The following is a 25,567-nucleotide window of genomic DNA, read 5'->3' as shown; positions in this document are numbered from 1 at the left end:
TTTTCATATGAACTCTATTATTCCTAATTAATTTCTTGGATTTTTAGTACAACTTCAGGAGTCAAGCTCTCCACACAAACATTTTCATGGAGACATTTAAACCACCCATCTGTCCTCCTATCTGCACAGATTTTTAAACTGCAAACTACCCATCTGTCTTTCTAGATGGTGAAAAATGATGCACTAAATGTGTAACGCTCAGCTTTTATAATCTAAAGTCTTATTAGAAAAGTTAAGAATTTCTTTTTTTTCTTTATCATACCCAGTATATGACAAACGATCTGAAGAAGACTATTATAACCATATCAAAATATCAACAGCTTATAAGTGGTAATTAACACAATTTATGAAAAAAATTAAATGCCTTTGAAAATATCCAAGGCAGAATTTATTACATTAAAATACTACTACTAATAATAAAGAGCTTTGGGTTTAATACGAGCTTAATAAGAGCTTTGGGCTTAAAACTGAATTTGAGGGCATGTTTTAGCAGGTTTTTGGTTTGTTTGCTTTTGTACTCTACAGCTCACATACACTTATGCATTTGGTTATCTGATGTACTTGTGCATGTGCGTGATCGATCAATCGACACCCTCCCTCCCCTGTAGAAAGTTCCAAGAACATGTTCACTTGCCATGATTTCAAAAGGGATTTTATTATAGTTTTTCCTGATTTACTTTAAAATAATTATTTAGGTCCCATACAAACTATGTAAGTAAATTCAAGAAATAGTAATACCTTGTGAAAACCAAAGTCACAAATAAAATATTTTCTGTTCCATTCACGTAATGAAACATGAGGCAAAAAACCCTAACACAATTCTCGCCACATCACTTCTTGGTGCAGAATATTTCACATCATTATTACTCTTTCTTAACTTTTAAATAACATTTGAGCCTAAAATTAATATGAAGTATGCAGATTAAGTAAATTCTTATTGACAGGCACAGAATTATACCTCTGTTGCCATATGACTTTTTTTCTTTTTTAATGAAGAGAGGCATTCAAGCAGGGCATGGAGTTGTCCTATGTGTCAATTAACAGGCAGGAAAACATCTAATTTTTCCTCCTGCACATAATGAATTTCACAAAGAGATTGTATTATAATTCTTTTGTCACCACTTGTTGACAAATCTGTTTAATGTTTGTAATAACAGAGTGTATACACAATATGCCATGCCATAAACAATATTATGAAGCTAGCAAAACTCAATTATGTAAGTTTGACATTTACAAGAGACAGACAAGACTACTCATTCAGCTAGTCTAGAAAGTCGAGTATTTTTTATTATAAACTTCAGAAGTGTTTGCCATTTGCTAAATATTATGGTGGAAAGCCTCCTGATAATAAATGAGAAGTGATTATTTTCAAAAAGCAAAATGCCTGCACATAGACTCTGCTTTGATTTGGATAACTAAATGTTCTACCATCTTACATTTTTCTTTCCTGTCAAACCATTCCTCCTCAACTATATAATTTCTACTTATTGCTCTGAGAAAGAAGAAAATGAGCAAGAATTCATCCTAACTTATAAGTTATTTGGGCCAAATGTCCACATATGTTTTTTCACATGCAAGTTAAAATTCAAGTATGACATGTGGCAACAATGAATGAGTTACCCATTTTATTCCATGCTGTTCAGACAAAAGCAAAGTTAAGAAGTCATTTTTTGTCTCAGCTTCTCCTTTGATTAGTTTTGCAACCCAAGCAAGTCATATAATCTAAATTTTAGCTCCTAATTTCTAATCCTGGGAGTTAAATTATCTGCCCTTTTCAATTCACTGGGTAGTGATGAAGAATGAATGGCAAAAAAATTGTCAAAATACAACAGCAAAGGCTAAGGAGGGCATAGAATTTGGAGAGCTGAAAAAACCTTTTGATTATATGCTCCTATAAAGCATTAAAAAATACAATAGATATATAGGTATATATATATATATACATACACACACATACTGTGCTACTTTTAATAAATTTCCTGGTATAAGAAAAATTGATATATCAATCAAGAAATATTTACTGGGCATGTGTTATAGACTCTAAACTGTTCAAGGAACTAAAACAGTGATATTTTATTTAAAAATTCAACAAAATACCTTTAAAGAGAAAACTGTGAAATATCATTTCCTTGCATATAATGATTGCTAGATTCAACTGACCAACAATCGTTTAATAACCTATAAATTGAATATACCATGCTCAAATCTATATTCTATAATGTAATAAAGCTTTGAAGGGGAGGATTCTGTGTAGCTGGGATGAAGTAAAAGCATAATTCTGAATTTCCCACAGAGCATCTGAATATTTAATAAAGCACAAAAAGAAAAATAAATAAACCCTCATCCTCAGCATAGTAGGCAGTGAATGTACAAATTTTAAATCGTCTGTGAGTGGAGGGGCAGCTGGGTGGCTCAGTCCGTTAAGTGTCCAACTCTTGAATTTAGCTCAGCTCATGACCTCCTGGTTCGGTTTGTGAGATCGAGGCTGGCATCACCTGTCAGTGCAGAAACGGCTTGGGATTCTGTCTCTCTCTCTCAAAATAAATAAATAAACATTTTTTAAAAAATTATCTCTGAGTGTAAAATTAAACACCAAATCACTGCAAAAGATCTCTCACCCTCCCACTGCAAGACTTCATGGATACCAAGGGCTGTTCTGAAAACAAGAAAAATGAACTAAAGAGAGAAGAGAAAAGGTAGCAGTGTGCTTAAGACTTGTCTAAAATCACCATCAGAAAAAGCAAGTTCATTCTATATGTGAAAATACTGGAAACATAATGCTAGATCACAGAACCGACTACAAGAAAGGGAACTAAAAGTATATGTGAAAGGCATGAGAAACAGTCTTAGAAAGGTAACACTTCAGAGGGAGAAATGGTTAAAATGAAGGAACTTGGGAAACCATGAAGGAACAAAGCAAAGCAAGTGAGGAAAAAAATCCTGTAGGAAAAAAAAAGAATATAAAAATATATATAAAAAAAGGACACATCAATCTTTGTCAAGAGCATGAAGGGTACAAGATTTTATTCTACTTGCAAGCTAACAAATTAGCCTGCCTCAACTTCATGAAGATGGGCAGAAGACATAAGTTCTGAGACAGAAACAAAGGACAGTTTATTTCTCAAAGCAGTATCAGTAGCTAGAGTATCATCATTCATTGGTGGGGAGAAACACATTAAACAGAATAAAATGACAACCAACAAACTAGTAAAAAATATGTGTACCACGAATAACAGGTAAGGGGATAATCATTGTAATATACTTAAAAATTCTTAAAATTTGGGACACCTGGGTAGTTCAGTTGGTTAAGCATCCAACTCTTGATTTCTGCTCAGGTCATGAGCTCATGACCTGAGAGAAATGATTATAGAAGATAATAGTTATCTAAGTATACAATTTTATACAGTACTGACTTTTGGAACCATTAATGTTAAACCATTAATGAGACAGATAAGCAAAAAACAAGAATAGGAGAGGACAAAACAACTTATAATGGGATACAACAGATACAAATGAACCAAACTATTTCCAGTGAATAACGCAATCACACTGAAAGGAGTGGGGAAGAAAAGAATTAATCTAAGAAACTTTGGCAAACAATATTTGATTACAATGAAAGACTAAAGACAAAAAGAGCTCTAAAGAAACCACAAATTGTAGTTTCTTTAAGAGGCATGCGTTAACAATTCTGAAATGATTTTCTGTTATTTTAGGATTGAACAAGTAAGTAAACAAAGTGTGAATAACAGAAGCCAGGTTTCCCACTGTCAGAGAAAGAAGTTGCAAATGCATAAATATGAAAACACCAAATGAACACAAGGCATTGGACTAGAATTGAAAGTCTCAATATAAACTCTTTAGTTTTAATATAGACAGATCAACAGATATAGAAATAAGCACTGATACATTTGTGTTTCTTATTTCTTATCTCTGTGCATTGAGAGGACCTCGAACAAAGATGCCCTCATGAAAATGAGCACACCCAGTGCCCAAATAATGGTTTCTAAATACTAAATGGAAAACCACTAAAAGAAACTATGGTTCCTTAAAATAATGGAGCAGGATCCAGAGCATGAAAAGTATAAGATGAGTCAGAAAATAAAGGATGAATGAAAAGAACACATCAAAAGGACAAAGGGGCCATTGTAAGTTTCTCTCTCACATACAGAGAAAGAAATAAATAAAATGTGGTGAAATATTAATATTTGGGGAGTATGAGTGAAGGTATTCTTTGTATCCTTCTTTTAATAGATATGTAAGTCTGAAATTATGTCAAAATAAAAGTTAAAAATCAAAAGCTGTGAAAATCTGATCAAAAGTCAAAAGTATCTGAATATTCATTAAATCTAAAAATTGGAGTTATTTAGTCTAGAGATCACATATCTCAATGATTTGTTCTTTAAATATCAAAACACTTCCTAAAATAAAAAAGAAAACTTGGTTTCAATATGTATGTTTCAAAGCAGGTATGTTCCCACTATGAGGATTATTAATACATAAACACAGCCAGAATGAAAACAAAACAAAATAAAACAAAACCATCATTCTGCTTTATAAGATTAGTCAACTGTGTGGAATAACAACATTTCCAGCAAATTAAGGGCTTTCATCCTTTAAATCTTTATCCACATCCCATGGTGTTTTAGGTTCTGTGAGGGATAGGCAGTATTTTCCTAAAAGATGCTTGACAAAAAAAAATAAAACAAAGGCTCACAAAATAGTCATCATAATGTTAGGATATAATTATAGAGAAGGAAGTGTAGAGATCACCATTTACTTAGCATGAATAACCAACCAGTAACTGACCTCAAACTCTGAATAATGTACTATAATACACAAGGTTATCTAATAAGTTGATGAATACTTTTAAGTAAGTAAGTAGCTTAAAAGCTACAAGATATACATAAAATATATCTAGAAGAAACAAAGTATTAGTCATTTCTGAAGGAAAAAAAAAAAACAGGTAACAGTCAGGAGAAAAACTTTTCACTATATACTTATTGGCCTATATCTTGTGATTTTGAATTTGGGAAGAGGAAGCCCAGGAACCCCCTTAAGAAAAGAAATTTCAAGACAACTTCAACAAGCTATAACCAATATATCTACCTACTTATCTGTATAAAGCTGTATGCTTGGCCTTCTTAGACTACTACTATGAATAAACGGCTCTGGCTCCTAGGTAAAACCAATCCATTCACTTGGATACTGGATTCATCACCTCATAACTACTCAAGGACACTGCTACAGCCATTCTTCCCTCATTCTGCTACCTCATCAACTTTTCCTTTTCTCCCAGAGTATTCTCAACAACAAACAAGCAGTAGTTGCTCCTAATCTTTAAAAAAAGAAAACATCCTCCCTTGACTACTTTCAGTTACCTCCCTCTCTCTCCTTTACTGCAAAACTCCTGAAACGATTTGTCTGTACCAGGGATCTCCAGTTTCTTTTCTAGCATTCTTTCTTAAACCCATCCCATTTAAGCTTTTCCCTCTACTGCAATATTAAAACTGCTCTTTTCGAAGTCTCCAATAACCTACACTTTACAATATCCAAATCACGGTCCTCATCTCATGTTTTAGTAGTACTTAACCAAGTTGATCTCTCGTTCTTCCTCAAAATCTTTTCCTTCCCCATTTGGCTTCCAGAATAATATGTTCTTCTGGTTTTCCTTTTATCTTGGTGTTCTTTATAATTTCTTCCTTATTTCTTGATATTGGGATTCTTAATGTTGGGCTCAGTCTTAGGACCCTTCTCTTTTCTATCTTAATGAACACCCTTAGTAATGTCATCAAACGGCATGGCTTAAATACCAACATTCAAGTTTATACTTTTACTCCAGACCTCTCCCAGGAATTCTCCATAGCTAGAGATTCAAGTACAAACTAGACATATCTAGTTAGATGTCTAAAAAGAATCTAAAAACTCCTGATCTTCAGCTCCAAATCTACTACTCCTATATTTTTCTCCACCTCAGTTAACCACCTTTCCAGTTGTTCAGGCCAAAAATCTTCAAATCATCCTTGACTTCTTTGTCTCACCCACTACATCCAATTCATCAGCAAATCCTTTAGGCTCTATTTTCAGTACATATATACATTCATGGATTCCATATTTCTGAATTCACCTACTGCCTAAAATTATTTCTAATCCTCAAATCAATATACAAAATACTTTCCAGGCCAATCACAGATATACACATATGCAGAGCACAAGAGTCATTTGATACACATGTTCCCAAGAGAGGTCAAACAAGGCTATCTCTGTCTACCTTTTTGTTTCAGTTCCCATGCTGGAAGCTACCCATTCTGCAGCCTATTTAGTTTCACATTTATTGCATTTTTGTGCTTTTAGCTGATGATTTTGCTGTTTAAAATGGCCAAAAGTAATACTAAAGCGCTGTCAAGTATTCTTATAATTAAGAAGGCTACAATGTACTTTATAGAGAAAATAGGTATGGCAGATTGCTTTGTTTAGTCATGACATATAGCACTATTGGTTTGGAGTTCAATGTTAATGAATCAACCACATATATTAAAGAAGGTGTCTTTAAACAGACACATACATAAAACAGGATGATGTATTAAATCAGTCACCAAAAATGCTGTGACCTTGCTTATAGGAACTTAAACCCTAATGTTATGTCCACTAGGGGCAATGATTCAGTACTCAGCTAATGCTAATTTAGCGTTCAGAGTGATTTCACAGAACATAACTACTGTAAATAACAAGAATCAACTGTATATCCAGAAACTGACCACTTCTCACCACCTCTGTTACTACCACCCCAGGTCCAGACCAGCATAAAACCTTGCCTGGATTTCTCCAATAGCCTGGAAGTAATCTCTTACTTCCATCCCCCTCCACCTCTCAGAGGAGTTGCAACAAGGATGCCAAATTATACTATTAAAATATTAGTCAATTCCTGTCATTCTTCTGCTCAAAACCCACCATGGTTTCCAATTTTACTTAGAGTAGAAGCCAAAGTGCTTTAAGATAATGACCAAAATCCTATATAATTTGTGCCTCCTTCGCCACTCACCATCACTCTTCCTCTCTGATTTCATCTCTTTCCTTTATCACTCCACCAATTGCAGACACACAGGCATTTGCACTACTCCTCAAATATTCTAGACATGATCCCCTCCCGGTGAATTAGCTTTGGCTATTCCCTCTACCTGGAGTACTCTCTGTCTCAGATAACCATACACTTCACTTCCTTACTTCCTTCATTCTTCATTTAAATGTCTCTTTCTCCATGAGGCTTGACCTGATCATTCTCCCAACATCCTATCCACCTGCTGTGTTTCATTTTTATCCATGGTACTTATCACCATCTAACATACTATATGTTTCACTTATTTGTTGTGTTAATTAGCTATCTTCTTCTCTAAAATGTAAGCCTGACAGAGGCAGGAATTTTTGTACGGTTTGTTATCTACAGTATCCCTAGTACAAATAACAGTGCCTGGCACATAAAAAGAAAATGCATAAATTGATATAGTTTTTATTATTAAAAAATAAATTTAAGCTTAAATAAAATTTTTTTAAAAAGCTAAAAGTTACAGAAAGATTACAATTTTATCTTCTGCATCTGTTTATATCATCTTTCTAGTAATCAAGTCCAAAACTAATATTGTTAAGGAGCTCACCTATAAAATATAGAGGAAAATCAGCAAAAGGATATAGTTTCTCTTAATCTCTTTGTATATGAAACTTAGCTTTGTTTATTTAATAAAACTAAGAAAAATAGGGACAAATCAAATTATTGTGCTTTAATTTTATTTTCATTTTAGGAAGTTATCTCTAGAATATAAATGAATCATGTGACATATTCCATCCCACATAATATTTCAGCACCTAATGAGAATATTATAACTGTCACTCCAATTTCTGCAACTTTAACCCAATGCAAATTAGATTAACAACAAAGAGTGTCATTACTCTTTATGACCTTATAAAGTTCCTATCATATTAAGCTCCATGCAGTGAAAAGCATTCAGGCCATATGTCAGCTGCTGATATATCATGTACTAATAAGTAGGTCAAAAAAAGGGGGGGGGGAGGGAAAGCCACATCAACAGAAATGATGATCGAAAAATGTATCTTGAACTTATTAGCTTTGGTCTTTAGCAAGTCCTATATCCAAAAAGCATTTCTCCTTATGTTGAACTGAGATGTAAATTTGAATTTCAGAATATTTGTCTAGGGGACCTCCACATTTCATGCATACATGATTCTGGTTTTTAAAAACTCCAAGATTTAGAGATTATTGAATAGGAAGGCTATTCTTGTTGGACTAAAAATGAGAAAATCAACTAAAAGAGCCTTCAAAAAGTTTTACTCATTTTTTTAAATTTGGATTTATTGAAACAAAAATTTAACCATCTGTCTCAAATCTGGACTCATTTCAAACTGGTTCTCACAATTAAAGTACTCTAAAGAGACAACTCAATGGATCTAATCAATTTTAATTGGCTATAAAATACTACAGAACTATTCATAATGCATGAAGAGGCAATTTAAGAAAATCTACTTCCCAATTACAGAAAAATTTACTTTTGAATGAGACTTCTAGCAAACTCCCCACAGTTCTAGTAGTAGGTATCTTCTTATTCTGTCTGCATAGGTTAAGTGAGGGCCTGTACATAATCAGGGAGTTTACAAATCTCTTAGCACTCTGTTTTGTTTCCCATAAAGAAATAAAATTTGAAAGAGAGTTTGTTTCCCTACTCTTGTTATATAAGTGGGTGGAGAGAGCTCCTTTCAAACTTCTCTAGACTATTATAAGCATTTGTAACGTGGAGTAGCTTATCCTGTTTCTTTTTCCTGAAATATGATGTGTGATAAAGCAAAAGCATTCAGACTTCTACTCGCATAAGAGTAACCTCTGCGAATGTTATCATGGGTATTTTGAGTCTTGGTAAATATAAAACCCCAACATAACTGTAGTCATACAGAATCAATTAAATAGGCTATATCAGAATACATAACTATGAGAGTTATTTTGAACAGGTTTTCTGACACTTCAGTATATCTTCAAGCAAACTATAAAACTTCAAAGCAAAAACTGTATTTAAATTCACTTCATCAATACCATATGGTTCAACTCTTAAAAAAATACATTTTAACTCTAAAAAAATACTACATGGCATATGAACAAGGGACTGAATGTAGGTTTATAGGTAAAGATTATGTATATTTTTTACAACATAAGCAAGTGGAAGATTATAGTGAGTTTTAAAAAAATCTGGGAATGAATAAACTCATAAAACTCTCACAACAAATGAAGAAGGATGATGAAGTCCACTAAGACTCTAAACTTAGGTTAATGCGTTAAGTAGATACCTGCAAGTTTTAGGAAAAGACCCATTATCACAATTATTCAGGCATAATCTGCAACGCCTGAGATGAAAACTATATTACATGGGATTAAAGAAAGATAGACATTGTAGGAAATAAGATGAGTGCACTTGTAAACAGAGCATAGAAACTAACCAAAATGAAACAGAAAGAAAAAAAAAAAGACAAGTGGGAAAAAAATGAAGAGTATCAGTAGGCTGTGAGACAACCACTAGCAGCCTAAGATCCATGCAGCAAGAGTCTCTAGCAGAGAACAGAGAGGGGGACACAGAAAATATACATGAAGAAATAATGGCTGAACGTTTTCCAAATCTGGTGAAAACTATAAATTCTCAGATAAAACAGGTTCAACAACCACAAGGAAAAAAAAAAAAACTACAGCAATGGACATCATGACCAAATTTCTTAAAACCAATGATAAAGAGTAGCTAAAAGCTACCAAAGGAAAATAAAATGTGTAGAGCAAAGATAAAGATTAGAATAGATTTCTCTATGACATAACACTAGCACAACATCTTTAAAGACCTAAAGAGGGGGAAAAAATGACAAAACAGAACTCTATATCCAACAAAGATATATTTCAAACACAAAGGTAAAATAAAAACTTTTTCAAGCATGTAAAACTGAAAGAATTTATTACTTACAGACTTACATTACAAGAAACATTAAAGTAGGTAATTCAGGCAAAAGTTAACTGACGCCAGATGGAATACAAAATGCTAGAAAAGATAACTACATAGATAAATATATGAAGTGTTCTGCTGTAGTTTTAAAAATAACTATTTAAACAAAGAAACATTAACAAGGTAGTGTGGACTTTACAACGTACGCAAAAGTGGAATATATTACAACAATAGCACACAGACCGGAAGATGACACTATTGTAAGGGTTCCATGTTAAAAGCAAAGTATTATAATATCAGTTGAAGATACACTATGGTAAATTAAAGATAACATAATATAACAAAAAGTTATAGGTAATAAGACAACAAAATAGGAAAAAAAGGAATCAAGAAAATGTTCATCCAAAAGAAGGTAGATAAAATGAAAAGGAAAATAAAGAGTAAATGGAAGAAAAGAAAACAAAGAGCAAAATGACATAGTTAAACATAACAATATCAAAAGTCACATTGAGTATAGTTGAATAATCCCAGTTAAAAGGTAGACATTAACAAGCTAAAAAAGCATGACCTAACTATATGCTGCTTACAAGAAATGTAATTCAAAAATAAGGACTGAAACAGATTAAAGAATGAAAACCAGAAAGACTGTATAAACACTAATCAAAGTAATGTGGGAATGGCTGTATTAATATGAGATACAATAGATAGCACGGCAAAGAATACTACCAGGGATAAAAAAGATTATTTTATAATAATAAAGCGGTCATCAAGTGGATATAAGAATTGTAAATGCTTAGTCACCTAATAACAGAGTTTCAAAATACATGAAAAAAAAAAACAAAAACAAAAACTGACAACGACAAGAAGAAATAGACTGACCCACAATTAGAGGGGGAGATTTCAATTGCCCTCTCTCAAACATTAATATAACAAGCAGACAGAAGATCCATAACAACATAAAAAAAATCAAAAAACACTATTAGCTAACTGAACCACGCTGACAATATAGATCACTCCAACCAACAGCAGCAGAATACACATTCTTATCAAGTGAAAATGAAGCATTTATGAAAACACACCAAACTGTGGGCCAGATAACAAGTACACATAAACTTAAAGAAATGAAGTCATAAAAAAATATTCTCAGATCAAAATGTAATTAAATTATAAATAAAAAATGTAAACATCTCTAGAAAAACGACAAAACTTTAGAAAACTAAGTCACACACTTTTAAAAAAAACCTACAGATCAAATTAAAAAACAAAAGGGACACTAGAAAGTATTTTGAACTGAATGAGAATGAAGACAGTGTATGAAAAATTGGGGAACGTTGCCCAAACAGTGCTTAGGGAAATTGAGAGCACAAAATGACTATATTACAAAACAGACAGTTCTCAAATCAATGACTTTAGCTTCCACATCAAGGACATTTAAAAAATGTTTTAAATGGTGAAAACTAAGCCGAAAACAAACAGAAAGAAAGAAATAACAAAGATTAGAGCATAAGTCAATTAAATAGAAAGAAAAACAGAAGTAAAGCCAAAAGCTGATCTTTGAGAAGATTAATAAAATTCATACACTTCTAGCCAGAATGATTAGGAAAAAAAAGAAGAGACATAAAATATCAATATCACCAATACCAAGAATGAGAAAGAAAATGTCACCACAGATTCTATAAATTAAAAAGGTGAATAAGGAAAATTATTAACAATTTAATACCAATAAATTCACCAACTTAGATGAAATAGACATTTCCTTGAAGGATACAACCTACTAAAATTCAAACAAAAAGAAACAGATAAACTAAATAGTCTATATCAATCAAAAAAAAAATGAGCTTACAGTTTTAAAATCTTTGCAAAAAAAAGTAAAAAAATAGAAACAAGCAGACTCAGATGGCTTAAGTAAATTCGACATATATTTAAGAACCATTACCAACTGAACACAAATCTTTCTTAAAAAGTTAGAGGAGGTAACCATTCACAGAATAGAATTACCTTTGTATTAAAATAAGACAAAAATATAAGAAACAAAGATATAGATAAAAAATTATTTAAAAAAATTTAACCAACCATATCCAACAATATAAAAAATGATAATGCATCATAACAAAGAGGAGTTTATCCCAGGAATGTGAGATTGATGTAATATTTGAAACATGTGAAAATCAATCAAAGTAATTCATATCAAACAAAAAGAAGAAAAAATATTTATCTCAATAGATACAAAGGAAGCATTTAACAAAATCCAACATCTACTCTAAAGCAGGAAGAGAGGGGCACCTGGGTGGTTCAGTCAGTTAAGCATCCGACTTCAGCTCAGGTCATGATCTCTTGATTTGTGGGTTCGACTCCTGTGTCAGGCTCTGGGCTGACAGCTCGGAGCCTGGAGCCTGCTTTGGAGTCTGTGTCTCCTTCTTTCTCTGTCCCTCTCCCACTCGCATTCTCTCTCTCTCTCTCTCTCTCTCTCTCTCTCTCTCCCAAAAACAAACATTAAAAAATTTTTAGAAAGGAAGAAAGAAAGAAAGAAAGAAAGAAAGAAAGAAAGAAAGAGAGAGAGAGAGAGAAGCAGGAAGATGAAAGAAACTTCAACCAGATGAAAAAGAATTTTGAAACTATACCTAACTTAATACTTGATTTTGAAAGATTTTCCCTCTAAGTTGAGGAACAAGACAAACATCTTTGCTCTTTCTACTTCTATTCAACATAATATTAGAGTTCTAGTTAAGGCAATTAGACAAGAAAAAGAAAAGAAAAAAAGAGATATCCAGATTGGAAAGGAAAAGTAAAACTTTCTTTAGTCATATACAATATGATCCTGTAAGAGTTCTTTTGTGAAGTCATTTACTTATACATTCACAAAATTGTTTTATGGTTAAACCTAAACCATATGGTGCTCAACCAAATTAAAGTATTCAGAACTTAATCCACAATAAGAAAGTAAAATCTGTATATTTTGCATTTAAGAACTCATTAGTCTATGCTGCTATCAAGAAACATTCTGAATTACTAACTTCAACTCAACAGGCTAACTAAAATTATTTTGGTTGTTCTCAGTTTATATGTTATAAATAATAATCAATAGACTAGTTTCGAATTAGTCGAAGTCAACTTAAGACAAATATTTGCTTTCTCAGCCCAGCCCAGAGCAAAACAAGTTTAATAGTTAAGGTATATTACAAAAGATAATAATAATAATTAATTAAAATGCCACAGTCAAATTACAAATGAGTGTAATATTTTACATGAAACAATATTAACTGATGTTCCTTTGGACATAAATTTTAATATTCAAAATTTAAAGTATTTTGTGTAATCTACACAGCAGGGGTCAGGAATTTGGAATTTCAGCATTAACCTAGCCTTCCTGCTGATCTACTACTGCTAAACCTCCAGTTAGTTATAGTAACTGAGCCCTTTCTCAATCAACTGAACCCATTCTCAATCAAATCCAGAATTTAACCCTTTTACTATAGGAATTATTTTCAGGCCTTGTTTCCCCCAAAGCCTTGTCTCCCCCAAAGCCTTGTCTTCTCTAGCTGGGAGCTAAACGTCAAACTGGGGTTTTAAGACCCCCTACTATCTAAAGTAATGACTGGATGCTACAGCCATACTGGGGGTATTCACTGTCACTGCCTAGCTGTCCCTAGGACCCATTTCTGAGCTGTCCTTTTCTGGCCTATACAATGAACTAAAGTTCTGACATTAAGTCTGCAAATGCTGGAAGATTTGCCATCATATCATCCTTATAAAGAATAAATAACTTCACAAAAGAACCCCTATTTCCATGTTAAATATAAAAAGCAGTTTGATAACAGAAACAAAGTATTCAAAAATATAATTTTACACTTTTTCACATAAACAGGAGTATAAAGATAGTGTTGATTATAAAAAAAGAAATGTAATATGCCACATATCAAACACAATAATACAAGAAGTTATTTTTAAAATATGTATTCCACAGGATATAAGTTGATCAAATATTTGATAAAGAGCAACCAAATTCTTGAAAATAGGAAAATATTATCACTAATACCTTTAGAAGGAGAAATGTAAATAAGTTCACATATTTTAATTTCAGGAGATTCAGCCACGTAATACATTTCTTGGGATTAATTAAAACTACAGTGTTCAGGGGATGCCTAGGTGGTTCAGTCAGTTAAGCATCTGACTTGGCTCAGATCATAATCTCACAGTTAGTGTGCTCAAGTCCCGCATCAGGCTCTGTGCTGACAGCTCAGAACCTGGAGTCTGCTTCAGATTCTGTGTCTCCCTCACTGTCTGCCCCTCCCCAGCTCACTCGCTCTCTCTCAAAACTAAACATTAAAAAATTTTTTTAAACTTAAAAAAAAAAATGCAGACTTCAGGGGAGCCTGGGTGGTTCATTCAGTTTGTTGAGCAACCCACTCTTGATTCTGGCTTACTTAGGTCATGATCTCATGGTTTGTGAGTCAGGCTCCATGCTGACAGTGCAGAGCCTGCTTAGGATTCTCTCTCTGCCCTTCCCCTGCTCACTTGCTCTGTCCCTCAAAATAAATAAACTTTAAAACAAACAAACAAACAAAAAGTCTTCCTATTATTAATACAACACTAAACGGTATTTTATCTAAATTAAAATAAAAAACAATAAAGAAAAATTACTATCTGTGGAAAATCTTCAATAGTATAAGTACTATGTATTTAAATTTTTATTATGACATCAGAATTAGATTTCATTTTTTAAACCAAATTAAACTATATCATTACAAAGGAAAGACGTAAGAAAGGGAAGGAGGGAGAACTGCATGTTAAATCAGTATCTCTTTTAGTCTACTGGGATTAACAACATAAACATGGTGCTTCCATTGTGCAAGATACATTGAAATGTAGGAGCTATTTATTTCATTTACCTCCACAAAATAAGAATATAATACACAAGTAAAAGACCAAGAGAAATATGTTAGTAAAAAGAAAAAGAAGATAGAATTACTAATAAAGCTTATATTTAGACAGGAAGAATTTTTTTAAAAACCTCCAACTTTTATCATTAAAAAAAATCTAAATATGAAGACTGTTTACTCACATTTAAAGACTCATAACCATAAATGCTTATTTAAAACATAAATAATATGTTTCTCTTTCTATTTACTTCCAAAGCTTCTTATGAAAATGTTAGAGGAAATATATGCGCATAAAATTAAGCTACGAAGGGGCGCCTGGGTGGCTCAAGTCGGTTAAGTGTCTGACTTCAGTTCAGGCCATGATCTCACTGTCTTTGAGTTCGAGCCCCGCGTCAGGCTCTGTGCTGACAGCTCAGAGCCTGGAGCCTGCTTTGGATTCTGCGTCTCCCTCACTCTCTCTGCACCTCCCCCACTCATGCTCTGTCTCTCTCTCCAAACTAAAATAAAAACATTAAAAAAATTTTTTAAGATTTAAAAAATTAAGCTATGAAGGCAAAATAATGCTATAAAATGGTCTGGCTGCTTTAGTGGCTTTTAAATACCATAGGCAAAAAGAGAGCTAAAAATGGTACCTTAACAAATACAACCTATTTTTCTTATTTACACTCAGTAATTAAACTTCTAGAGAGAAATTTTTAAATATTTCTTGCATTTTATTTACAAGTGCTACATAATTCCAGTTAGTATGAACTACTAAAATGTAAAAACTAATTTACATCATTTTTAAAAAAAGACAAAAAATAAAAAGACATTAAACAGTTTGACAATTAGTCTGTTTTGACATATTTTGATATTTTTTAAATGTGAATTGGTCTAAGTGGAATTATTCTGGTACTTTAAAGACAATCTTCAAATGATAAGATTAAAGACAATCTTCAAATGATAAGAATAAAAATCACTAAAATAAACATTTTTCATAATTTTGCCATACCTTTAGCTAAAGCTTCTTTATATTTCTCTCTGGCAGAATTCATTTCTTTTATCAACTGTCTATAGCTGGACTTTAATTTTTCTAATTCTGTCTTTGTAACCTGTCAAAAAAAAATGCAAAAACAAATTTTAAATGATTAAATTTATATTTGTCAAGAACTTAAGTCCTAATATATTTTTATTGCTTATAGATCAGAGTTGCTCCTTAATATACATTATAGACAATATATTAAAAACTGGTTTAGAAATCAATGATAAATTCAACGCCATATGAAAAAAGAAAAACATCTCTTAAAAATAAAAGCAAATCAAGAAATAGTGCTGTCATCATCTAAAATTTAAAGACCAATAGATTAATATACTATGTATAAAATATTTTTTCTAAAAAATATTTATTTTAATATACAGAATAACTGAGTTGTTACAATTTACCAGTTCTAACATGAGTTTTTTGGTTTTTGTGCTTTGGGTTTTTCAGATATTGTAACATCACTTAAAATAAGATGTATCTAACAATCACTGTTGGCTGTATAATAATCATGACAGTGGTCATTACATACATACGTGAAATCTGTTATTCTATCTATGGAAAGACTAAACAAATGCAGGTCCTTGATTCTGTACCCAAAAAACACTTAAAAGTCTGCTCTGTCTGAAATTAATATAGCTACTTCTACTTCCTTTTGATTAGGATTAGCATAGTATATCTTTCTCCATCCATTTACTATCAATCTATATGTGTCTTAATATCTAAAATGGGTTTATTGTAGACAACATATACTTGGGCCTTGTTTGTAAATCCACTCTGAAAATATCTGTCCCTTAATGGGCTCATTTAGACCACTGACCTTCAAAGTACTTATCCACATACTTGGATTAATAGGTACCATATTTGTTAGTTTCCTAATTGTTATCCTTGTTATTTCTTCCTATTTCTAACACTCTTTTTCTACTTGATTTTAAGTGAGTATTTTATACAATTCCACCCTCTCTTATTTCTTAGCGTATCAGTTACATTTCTTTTTTAACTTTTTTTAGTAAGTGCCCTAGAGTTCACAATATGTATTTATAACTAATGCAAGCCTACTTTCAAAGACCACTATACCATTATACCACATTTCAAAGACCACTATACCACATAAGTATCTTACAATAACAAAATAATCCTAATTCCTCCTTCCCATCTATCATTGCTGTCATTCATTTAACTTATATATAAGCATACATAAACATATATCTATATACATATATACACACACAAGATATATTCATGACTGTACATAATCAAATGTTGCTGTTATGATTTTCAATAAAGTGTTATGTGTTAGATTAATTAAGAGTGAGAAAAATAAATTTTTACTTTATCTTCACATTCCTTCCCCAGTGCTCTTCCTTTCATGATGTAGATCTGAGTTTCTGACCTATATTATTTTCCTTCTCAGTCCACTGGATACAAATTTCCTCAATTTTTGTCTATCAAAGAAAGTCTTTATTTCATTTTTGAAGGATAATTTCACAGGGCATAGAATTCGAGGATAGTGGTTTTTTTCTCTCAACACTTAAATATTTCATTCTACTCCCTTCTTGCCTACTTGATTCTGAGGAGAAATCAGATGTAATTCTTATATGTTCTTCTATACGTTAAGGTGCTTTTGTACTCAGGCTTCTTTCAGGATTTTTTCTTTATCTTTGATTATCTATAGCTTGAAATCAACCTGGCTAGGGTGTAGTTTTTTGGTCATTTATTCTGTTTGGTGTTCTCTGAGCTTCCTAGAACTATTGTTTGGTGTCTGACATTAATTTGGACAGATTCTCAGTCATTATTATTTCAAATATTTCTTGTTCCTTTCTCTCTTTCTTCTCCTACAGGTATTCCATTATACATATGTTACACCTTTTGTAGCTGCCCCACAGTTCTTGGATATTCTGTTCCATTTTTTTTTTTCAGTCTGCATTCTCTGCTTTCAGTTTTATAGAATGCTACTGATATATCCTCAACTTCAGAGATTATTTCCTCAATTGTGTCTAATCTCCTATTAAGCCCATCAAAGTCATTCTTCACTTCTGTTAAGGTATTTTAGATCTCTAGTATTTCTTTTTGGTTCTTTCCTAGGATTTCCAACTTTATGCTTACATCACCCATCTGCTCTTTCGTACTTACTTTATCCATTAGAGCCCTTAGCATATTATTCATAGTTGTTTTAAGTTCCTGGTCTGATATTTCCAACATCCCTGCTGCGTCTGGTTCTGATGCTTGTTCTGTCTCTTCCAATTCTGCATGTTTGGCTCTTGGTATGCCTTGTTATGTTTTCTTGATTGCCAGGCAGATTGTACCGAGCAAAAGGAACTGATTAAATAGGCCTTTACTAACGTGGTGATAAGCTGTCAGAAAAAGGGAAAGTATTTTATACCCTATGATTAGGTCTCAGTCTTTTACTGAGCCTATACCTCTGGCTATGAACTTCACATGTGTTCCTCAGCTCACTAGCCCACTCTCCACTCAGAGTGGGCAGGACTTATGAATCCCCCTTGCCCCAGATTAATTAGGTTACAGGTAAACAGTTTCTCCTAAGCGCAGACTTTATTAAGAACAGAATGCTTTGGCATATGGCAAAATGGTTCCTTTTCCCTCCTGAAGCATGAGATTTTTCTCCAATATTCACTGTGAGAACCTGGTAGAGGTCTAGGAGGTAAAATTCACAGAAGTGTGTAGTTTCCTCAATAAGTAGCTCCTCCTGGAGTTTTTAACTGTCAGAGTTGTCCACACTGAGCCTCCAGAATTTGTCACTTACACTCCAGGTTTTCCTATAACCAGTACTATTTCCCAAAGAGGCTTTTGCTCTGATAAGTTGTAATTCTCTGTATTCGCTTGTCTGTCTCTCCAATTTTAGGGGGTGCCATTTGCCCTGTCATGTCACTTCTCTTAAGAATCTAAAAGCAATTGGTGATTTTTCTATTTGTTCAAATTTTAACTCCTTGTTAGGAATGAGTGACAACTTCTAATCTTCTTATATGCCGGACTGGAAACTGGAAGTCTTAACTTCTGAAGTTGCTAAAGAACCAATTCATTGTTCTCCAAGCTGGCTTATTAATTGCAAAAAGCAAGCATTTATCCTGATTCTTGTATATGAACGATACCTCAGGGTAGCCAAGTAGGTGATATAACAAAACTTTCTATTGAAAAATTATAGCTAACAATCATATTAGGAATGATAGAAGTAAAATACTGCCATTTTACAACCCCTAGTAAAATAATGGATCTAAGCAGTGAACATCAATTATTTCTAAACCTATTAGGTAAATGTCTGAAAAGAAACTTTTTTCATAGGTTGATCAAGCTAGCAGGACTGGAACCTATTAGACAAGTTTAACATCACAAATAGATAAACAAGATGACATTAGATATCTCTGATAGGGGAAAAAAAAAACAGGAAGTCTATACCAGCACCTATCATGTATTCTTGCCCAAAATAAGTAGACAGAATGTTATCAAGCCAATCTAATTTACTCTCCAGTTTACAGGAAAATTGAAGGATGAAGAAATATGTGAAATCACATCACAAGATGCTAACAATAAAATCAAAAATTAAGGAACTTCAATTCTATAGAGCAAATTACCCAATTTCTTCCACAAATAAATAGCATTTTTAAAAGGTTGGGAGTGGTAGGTGCCTGGGTGGCTTAGTCAGCTTAAGTGTCCAACTCTTGATTGAAGTTCAGGTCATGATCTCAGGGTTTGTGTGATCAAGCCACACTGGTTTTCTGCACTGATAGCGCAGAACCTTCTTGGGATTCTCTCTCTGACCCTCCCCTGCTTTCACATGCATGTGCTCTCTCTTTCTCTCTTAAAATAAATAAACTTTAAAAAAATGGGGGGGGGGGGGACACCTACAGATTAAAATTATTCAAATGCATGTTTGGGTCATGATTCAAATGAACCAACTGTAAAAAACATTTAAAAAGCAACCATTTGAGCACAGTCAGAATATTTAATAACACTAAGGAATTACTGTTATTTTTAGGTAGGTTAATGATAATATAGTTAAGTTTTTTTAAATATTTATTTTAGCAATATATACTAAAATATTTGTGGATACAATGATATCTGGAATTTTTTAAATGGTTCAGTGTATTAGAAAATGGAGGTGAGTATAGATTTTAAAAAACCTTGACTATGTGGGTGGATCAGTCAATGGGAGTTTGTTTTACTATTCTCTCTCCTTTTGCACATTTGAAATTTTCATAATAAAAAACATTTTAAAAAGTTACCCAGAAAAAAACAAACTCTGATTGTGAAAAAAAATTTAGAAATATCAAAACTCATTTATTTTGCCTGTATTTTCTTTTCTATTATATGCATAGTAAAAATTAAAATAATAAAACTTAAAAGAGCTACTGCAGTAAGTAAAAAATAAAAATTCAAAGTGATAAGAGAGCACTGTATCATAGTCTAATTGGCAGCATTCTTTTCTTTCAGAAGAGTATATAAAGTAATAGTACAGCTTATAATCAATAATGTTTTATAATAGAAATAAAATATTACTTATTAGAGACACCAAAACTTATTTCTAATAATAAAATGATGGCCAACCAACACATGAAAAAATGTTCAACATCACTCATCATCAGGGAAATACAAATCAAAACCACAATGAGATACCTCCTTATACCTGTCAGACTGACTAACATTAACAACTCAGGCAACAACAGATGTTGGCGAGGATGCGGAGAAAGAGGATCTCTTTTGCATTGTTGCTGGGAATGCAAGTTGGTGCAGCCACTCTGGAAAATAGTATGGAGGTTCCTCAAAAAACTAAAAACAGAACTACCCTATAACCCAGCAATTGCACTACTAGGTATTTATCCAAGGGATACATTTGTGCTGTTTCAAAGGGACACATGCACCCCCATGTTTATAGCAGCACTATCAACAATAGCCAAAGTATGGAAAGAGCCCAAATGTCCACTGATGGATGAATGGATAAAGAAGTATGGTATGTATATATATACAATGGAGTATTACTCGGCAAGCAAAAAGAATGAAATCTTGCCATTTGCAACTACGTGCATGGAACTGGAGGGTATTATGCTAAGTGAAATGAGTCAGAAAAAGACAAAAATCGTATGACTTCATTCATATGAGGACTTTAAGAGACAAAACAGATGAACATAAGGGAAAGGAAACAAAACTAATATAAAAACAGGGAGGGGGACAAAACAGAAGAGACTCATAAATATGGAGAACAAACTGAGGGTTACTGCAGGGGTTGTGGGAGGGGGAATGGGCTATATGGGTAAGGGGCATTAAGGAATCTACTCCTGAAATCATTGTTGCACTATATGCTAACTAATTTGGATGTAAATTTTAAAAAATCAAAAATAAAATAATAAACAAATAAATAAATAAAATGATGACTAAACAATTTTTAAAAGTCAAACAAGATGAAATACTTCAGTGAGTCTCAAAGTCAAATTAAAAAAAGAATTCCAGAATAAAAAGACAAACCTTGATCATCTCTGCCTCTATCTGCTGATGAACACCTATAAAACTTTTCTTCATCTGTTGCTTATCTTTAATCATCATGGTGAGCCTGTGTAAGGGTCCAGAATTTAGGTCCTCTGCATGTGTCTTCATTATTCTACTAAGTTGCTCTGTCTGCTGAATCATAAGTAGCCAAGACTTTAAAAAAAGAAAGAAAGAAAGAAAATTAGCACTTGTATTAAAGGCTGCCATTTAGCTGTGCTTTAAGTGTTCTGGAACTTTAAATATTTAGTTTTACAGAAATTATTATATTAATACAAAAATGCCAGGTTTCTGGCAATTGTGCAAGGAGCTATGAATGGCTCAGATTTAACATCTTCAACTTCAAGTACAAATGCTTCAAAATTTAGTAATCAGAGACTATGTAATGTTGGAGGAAAGGGATTAAGGCTCTTCGAGAGTTCACACTTGCAGTCTTCATTTTATCACTTCTCGTCTCTTTGTCAATATGTTGATATAATCCTTCTGCCTACACCATACTGATGCCTCAGTAAGGTCACCATTTCCTAATGGTCAAATGCAACAGATATTTACCCATCTATACTCTTAGCATTTCTCTCTGTGGCATCTGATCTTGCTGACCCACTCACTACTTCCTGAAACTCTTCTTTTCTGGTTTGGATGGCTTCTTATATTCCAACATACCAATTTGTCTTCTCCTTTTCCTAAAAATCCCTTCTCAATCTTTGTACTTGCTATTCATTTGCTGCTTATGTATTAAATACTGGTAACCTGTGGATTTCTATCTATTCTCGTTTCTTAGTAAATACCATTAGCTCTCAATGGTTTTTCCAGCACAACACATTCCATCAATAGCAGACACACATAATGGTGGGGTTTGGGACAAGTCAGCATATGGATACTGCTGGAAGAACAAGTCATTTGTTATTAAACATTCTAATTTCTAGATACTAAAAAAAAAAAAAAAAAGCAACTGAGGAATACTCTTCACTATAGATCTTCAAAATTCTATTCAGAAACAATTGTTGGAGATATACCATGGTTGGGTAAGATCCATGTTAAAGATTAAAAAAGTAGACAAGGTATTATTTCAGATATTTACTGATTAGAATAAATTGTTATGCTATTACTTATGATCTGTGAATGAACAGGATTACCCTCCATTGGTTAATGTTCCGATATAATCCTAAATCAAAATTTAATAAGCATCTAAATCAAAATAATAGCCTAAAAGAATCAAATTCTTAGTCATAGTCAAAACTCACCAGGGTCTAACTTAGTAATCTTGTTTTTGATAAACTGTAATATACATTTTTTTTAAAAGTTAACCTTTGAGTACATTTTTTAGGGAGAAGGACATTCTTAGTTATGAAATGTTATTTTGAACATGGAGTAAAATGTGACTAATAAACTCATTATATTTACTTTCAGATTCAAAACTCTAAGTACTAATAATATGCTCTTGATACCACAAAGGAATTTAAAGCTGATATATCTCTTCCATTAAAATATAAAATTTAACGAAGATGAAAATAGTAAAAAACAAAACTATACAAACATGGATTAAAAACAAACTAAATATCCTAATAACTTCTGTAACTTGGCCTTTTTCATTTTGTATTTTCACTCTAAAAAATACAATGCTGGGAAAACACTATGTAGCATGTACAGAATGTTAAAACTACGAAAAAATAAGAGGAATCAGTGTTTCATTCTCTATCTTCAAAAATTAAATATTCTCTAAGTGCTTCATAGCAATAAATTTTTGTAATTTTACATAGGACTCTTTGCGGCCTAGGAGAGAAGCCTTCTTGGAAGCCAACATTAAAGGTGAGACAACAAAGTCAGATTGACCTCCTCCTCCCAGGAGGGCACATCTCATCCTGCCTAACGGTCCTGTTTACCATAGTCACTGTGGGAAGTCCAAGCATCCCAAGATATATATCATCACGCCAATTACCAATCCTATGTTGCCCCCAATATTTCCTAATGTGACTCGGGAACTCTCTAGAGAATCCTGTACCCTCAAAAACTCCTTAAAAACTCCTTACACCTCATATCAGAACTTTCCACTTACCTTCTAGCTTTTACAAAAACCTGGCTTATCCCATTCCCAACATCCTAATAGCTAATAAATAAAACCTCTCTTCCTAAAAAAGTCCCTGCTCCTTGGAAGTTCAGGTCACCCTTCCCAACAATCTATCAGCAAGCCTTTCTGATTCTCTCTCCAAAGTCTACCACAAATCCACCCACTTCTCTCCATCTCCACTGCCTTTTGGAAGTTATGACTATCTCTGGCTTAAATTATTACAAAACCTCCAAATTGGTGTCCTCTTTTTACTCATGCTCCTCCCCAATCCACTGCCTTCAAAGTAGCAAAAGAAATTCTAATTCTCTTGCAAAAAAACCCTACATTGCTTTTCCTTTGTACTTAAAAAAAAAATCCAACTTATTTCTAAAACCTAGTTGTCTCAGATTATCCATCCTCTGTCTGTCCTTCCAACTTCACGTTTTGCTATTCTCTACTCAACTAAATAAATAAACCATTGTTTTCCTTCAGTTTCCTGAACATCCACTCTTTCTCAAAGCTCACCCTCTCTTTCACTTGGCAAGATCCATCTCTTCCTTTAGGAATCAACAAAATCTTATGTAGGTGTAATCCTTGCTTTTCTCTCTCTTACCACTTGAAACAACTATCTGTATGTATACTTGTTTGGTTTTTTTCTGTCTCCCCAACCAGAATGCAAGCTCCAGGGGGGGTGGTACCATAACTCTTTCCTCACTAATTTAGGTATTTACTGTGATGCCTTAAATAGCTACTAAATATTCTTTGAAAGAAGAAAGGAAGGGAGGGATGGAGGCAGGGAGGCACAAATGTAAAAGAAAACCATGAATTAAATACATGCCATTAAAAGATATTTTCATTGTTTATAACCGGAAATAGAATGATAGCAATGCCAATTATGACAGGGAAGAAAAAAATTAACGGATCTTCAACTAATACAACAAAGGGAGAGGAGCAGCACATAATGCAATTATGAAGCAATGCCTAAAAGGAATGCGTGAGTGGGCAAGAAAATGTTTGGATAGTATATAATTTGAATTAGACAGGTGACTAGAATATTTGTTATAAAGAGAAGAGAGTAAAATGTTAACAGATGCTTGATAAACAAACAAAAGTAAAGGTGTACTTCAACATTTGCAATAGAACTTGTACAGCACTTTGCAGATATGGCTCTTTGGTTATGGCACAGGAATGGCCAGAGCACAGACAAATTATCTGTTGACCAGGATAATTTGTGGAACATAACTCTTTGTAACCTAATAAGCAAAATACTGTAGGCCACTGGCAGGCATTCAAATTTCTTTATTATACAGAATCCTACGTAATGGTAATAATTCTGCTGATAATATTCCTCATAACGGGATTTTACCAGTAGTTACTCACTGATGCTGAACACTAGATAAGTTAAGAAATATTAACAAATAAAAACATCTAAAGTTCAACTTCAAAAAAATAATCATAGCAAAGAATAATAATACAATGTCTAAACACAACCATTGTGGTTAAGTTTATAAAACAGAATATAAATATATCCTAACTATTGAGAAAAGAGCTACAAAATGTAAATGTAGTAGTAATGTAACTATAAAAAACTAGACAAAAAAATCTAGTGGATAGTAACAAAAACCAGGAATGAGAATTTGATGAGAAAAGTGTAATTATGTCCATTTCCCCTCTTTTCAAATAGAAGAGTGTATAGACAGCTCTACATCTAAAGTTTGTAAAGAAATATGGACTTAAGTTTAAAATTTTTAAATTTCAAAAGTTAAACAAGTGAATGTTTAGGAAAAAAAAAATTATACAGACCATCTAAGTTATCAGAAGTACTTTTTGAAGAAAGTTAACATTGCCCATTAAAAAAAGAAAGAAAGCAAAAGAAACAAAAAATTATTGACAATTAAAAATGAGTTGCAAAATAAAAATTATACTAAACACATCTGTTAAACACTGTATGAAAATATTATCTGTTAAACATCTATGAAAATTCAGGTAAACATTATCAAATCAGAGGAGGGAACTTCACTCTAGGCAATAAATAAGAAACATCAGTAAAATAAAATAACATACAACAACAAAAAGACAAGTAAAACTACCCCAGAAAAATATAAACAAGAGGATTCAGTAGTCATTATGTCCAAATAATTTC

The 25,567-nt window shown here is 32.8% G+C and overlaps 1 protein-coding gene across 9 annotated transcripts in view; it reads right to left on the bottom strand.

Moving 5' to 3' along the window:
- FER (FER tyrosine kinase) overlaps positions 1–25,567 on the bottom strand; it is a 428,416-nt gene that overhangs the window by 337,661 nt on the left and 65,188 nt on the right. For all 9 annotated transcript variants that reach the window (XM_042990938.1, XM_042990948.1, XM_042990943.1 and 6 more), the window contains 2 exons: positions 21,360–21,533; positions 15,855–15,954 (listed from right to left, as the gene is read on the bottom strand). In XM_042990938.1, the coding sequence (XP_042846872.1) occupies positions 15,855–15,954; positions 21,360–21,533 (274 nt within the window). The remainder of the gene's footprint in view (positions 1–15,854; positions 15,955–21,359; positions 21,534–25,567) is intronic.

The sequence above is a fragment of the Panthera tigris genome, chromosome A1 (assembly GCF_018350195.1).
Source record: "Panthera tigris isolate Pti1 chromosome A1, P.tigris_Pti1_mat1.1, whole genome shotgun sequence".
Classification (NCBI taxonomy): Eukaryota; Metazoa; Chordata; class Mammalia; order Carnivora; family Felidae; genus Panthera; species Panthera tigris.
The sequence above is the reverse complement of the archived record's forward strand: the minus strand, read 5'-3'. Positions and strand labels throughout refer to the sequence as shown.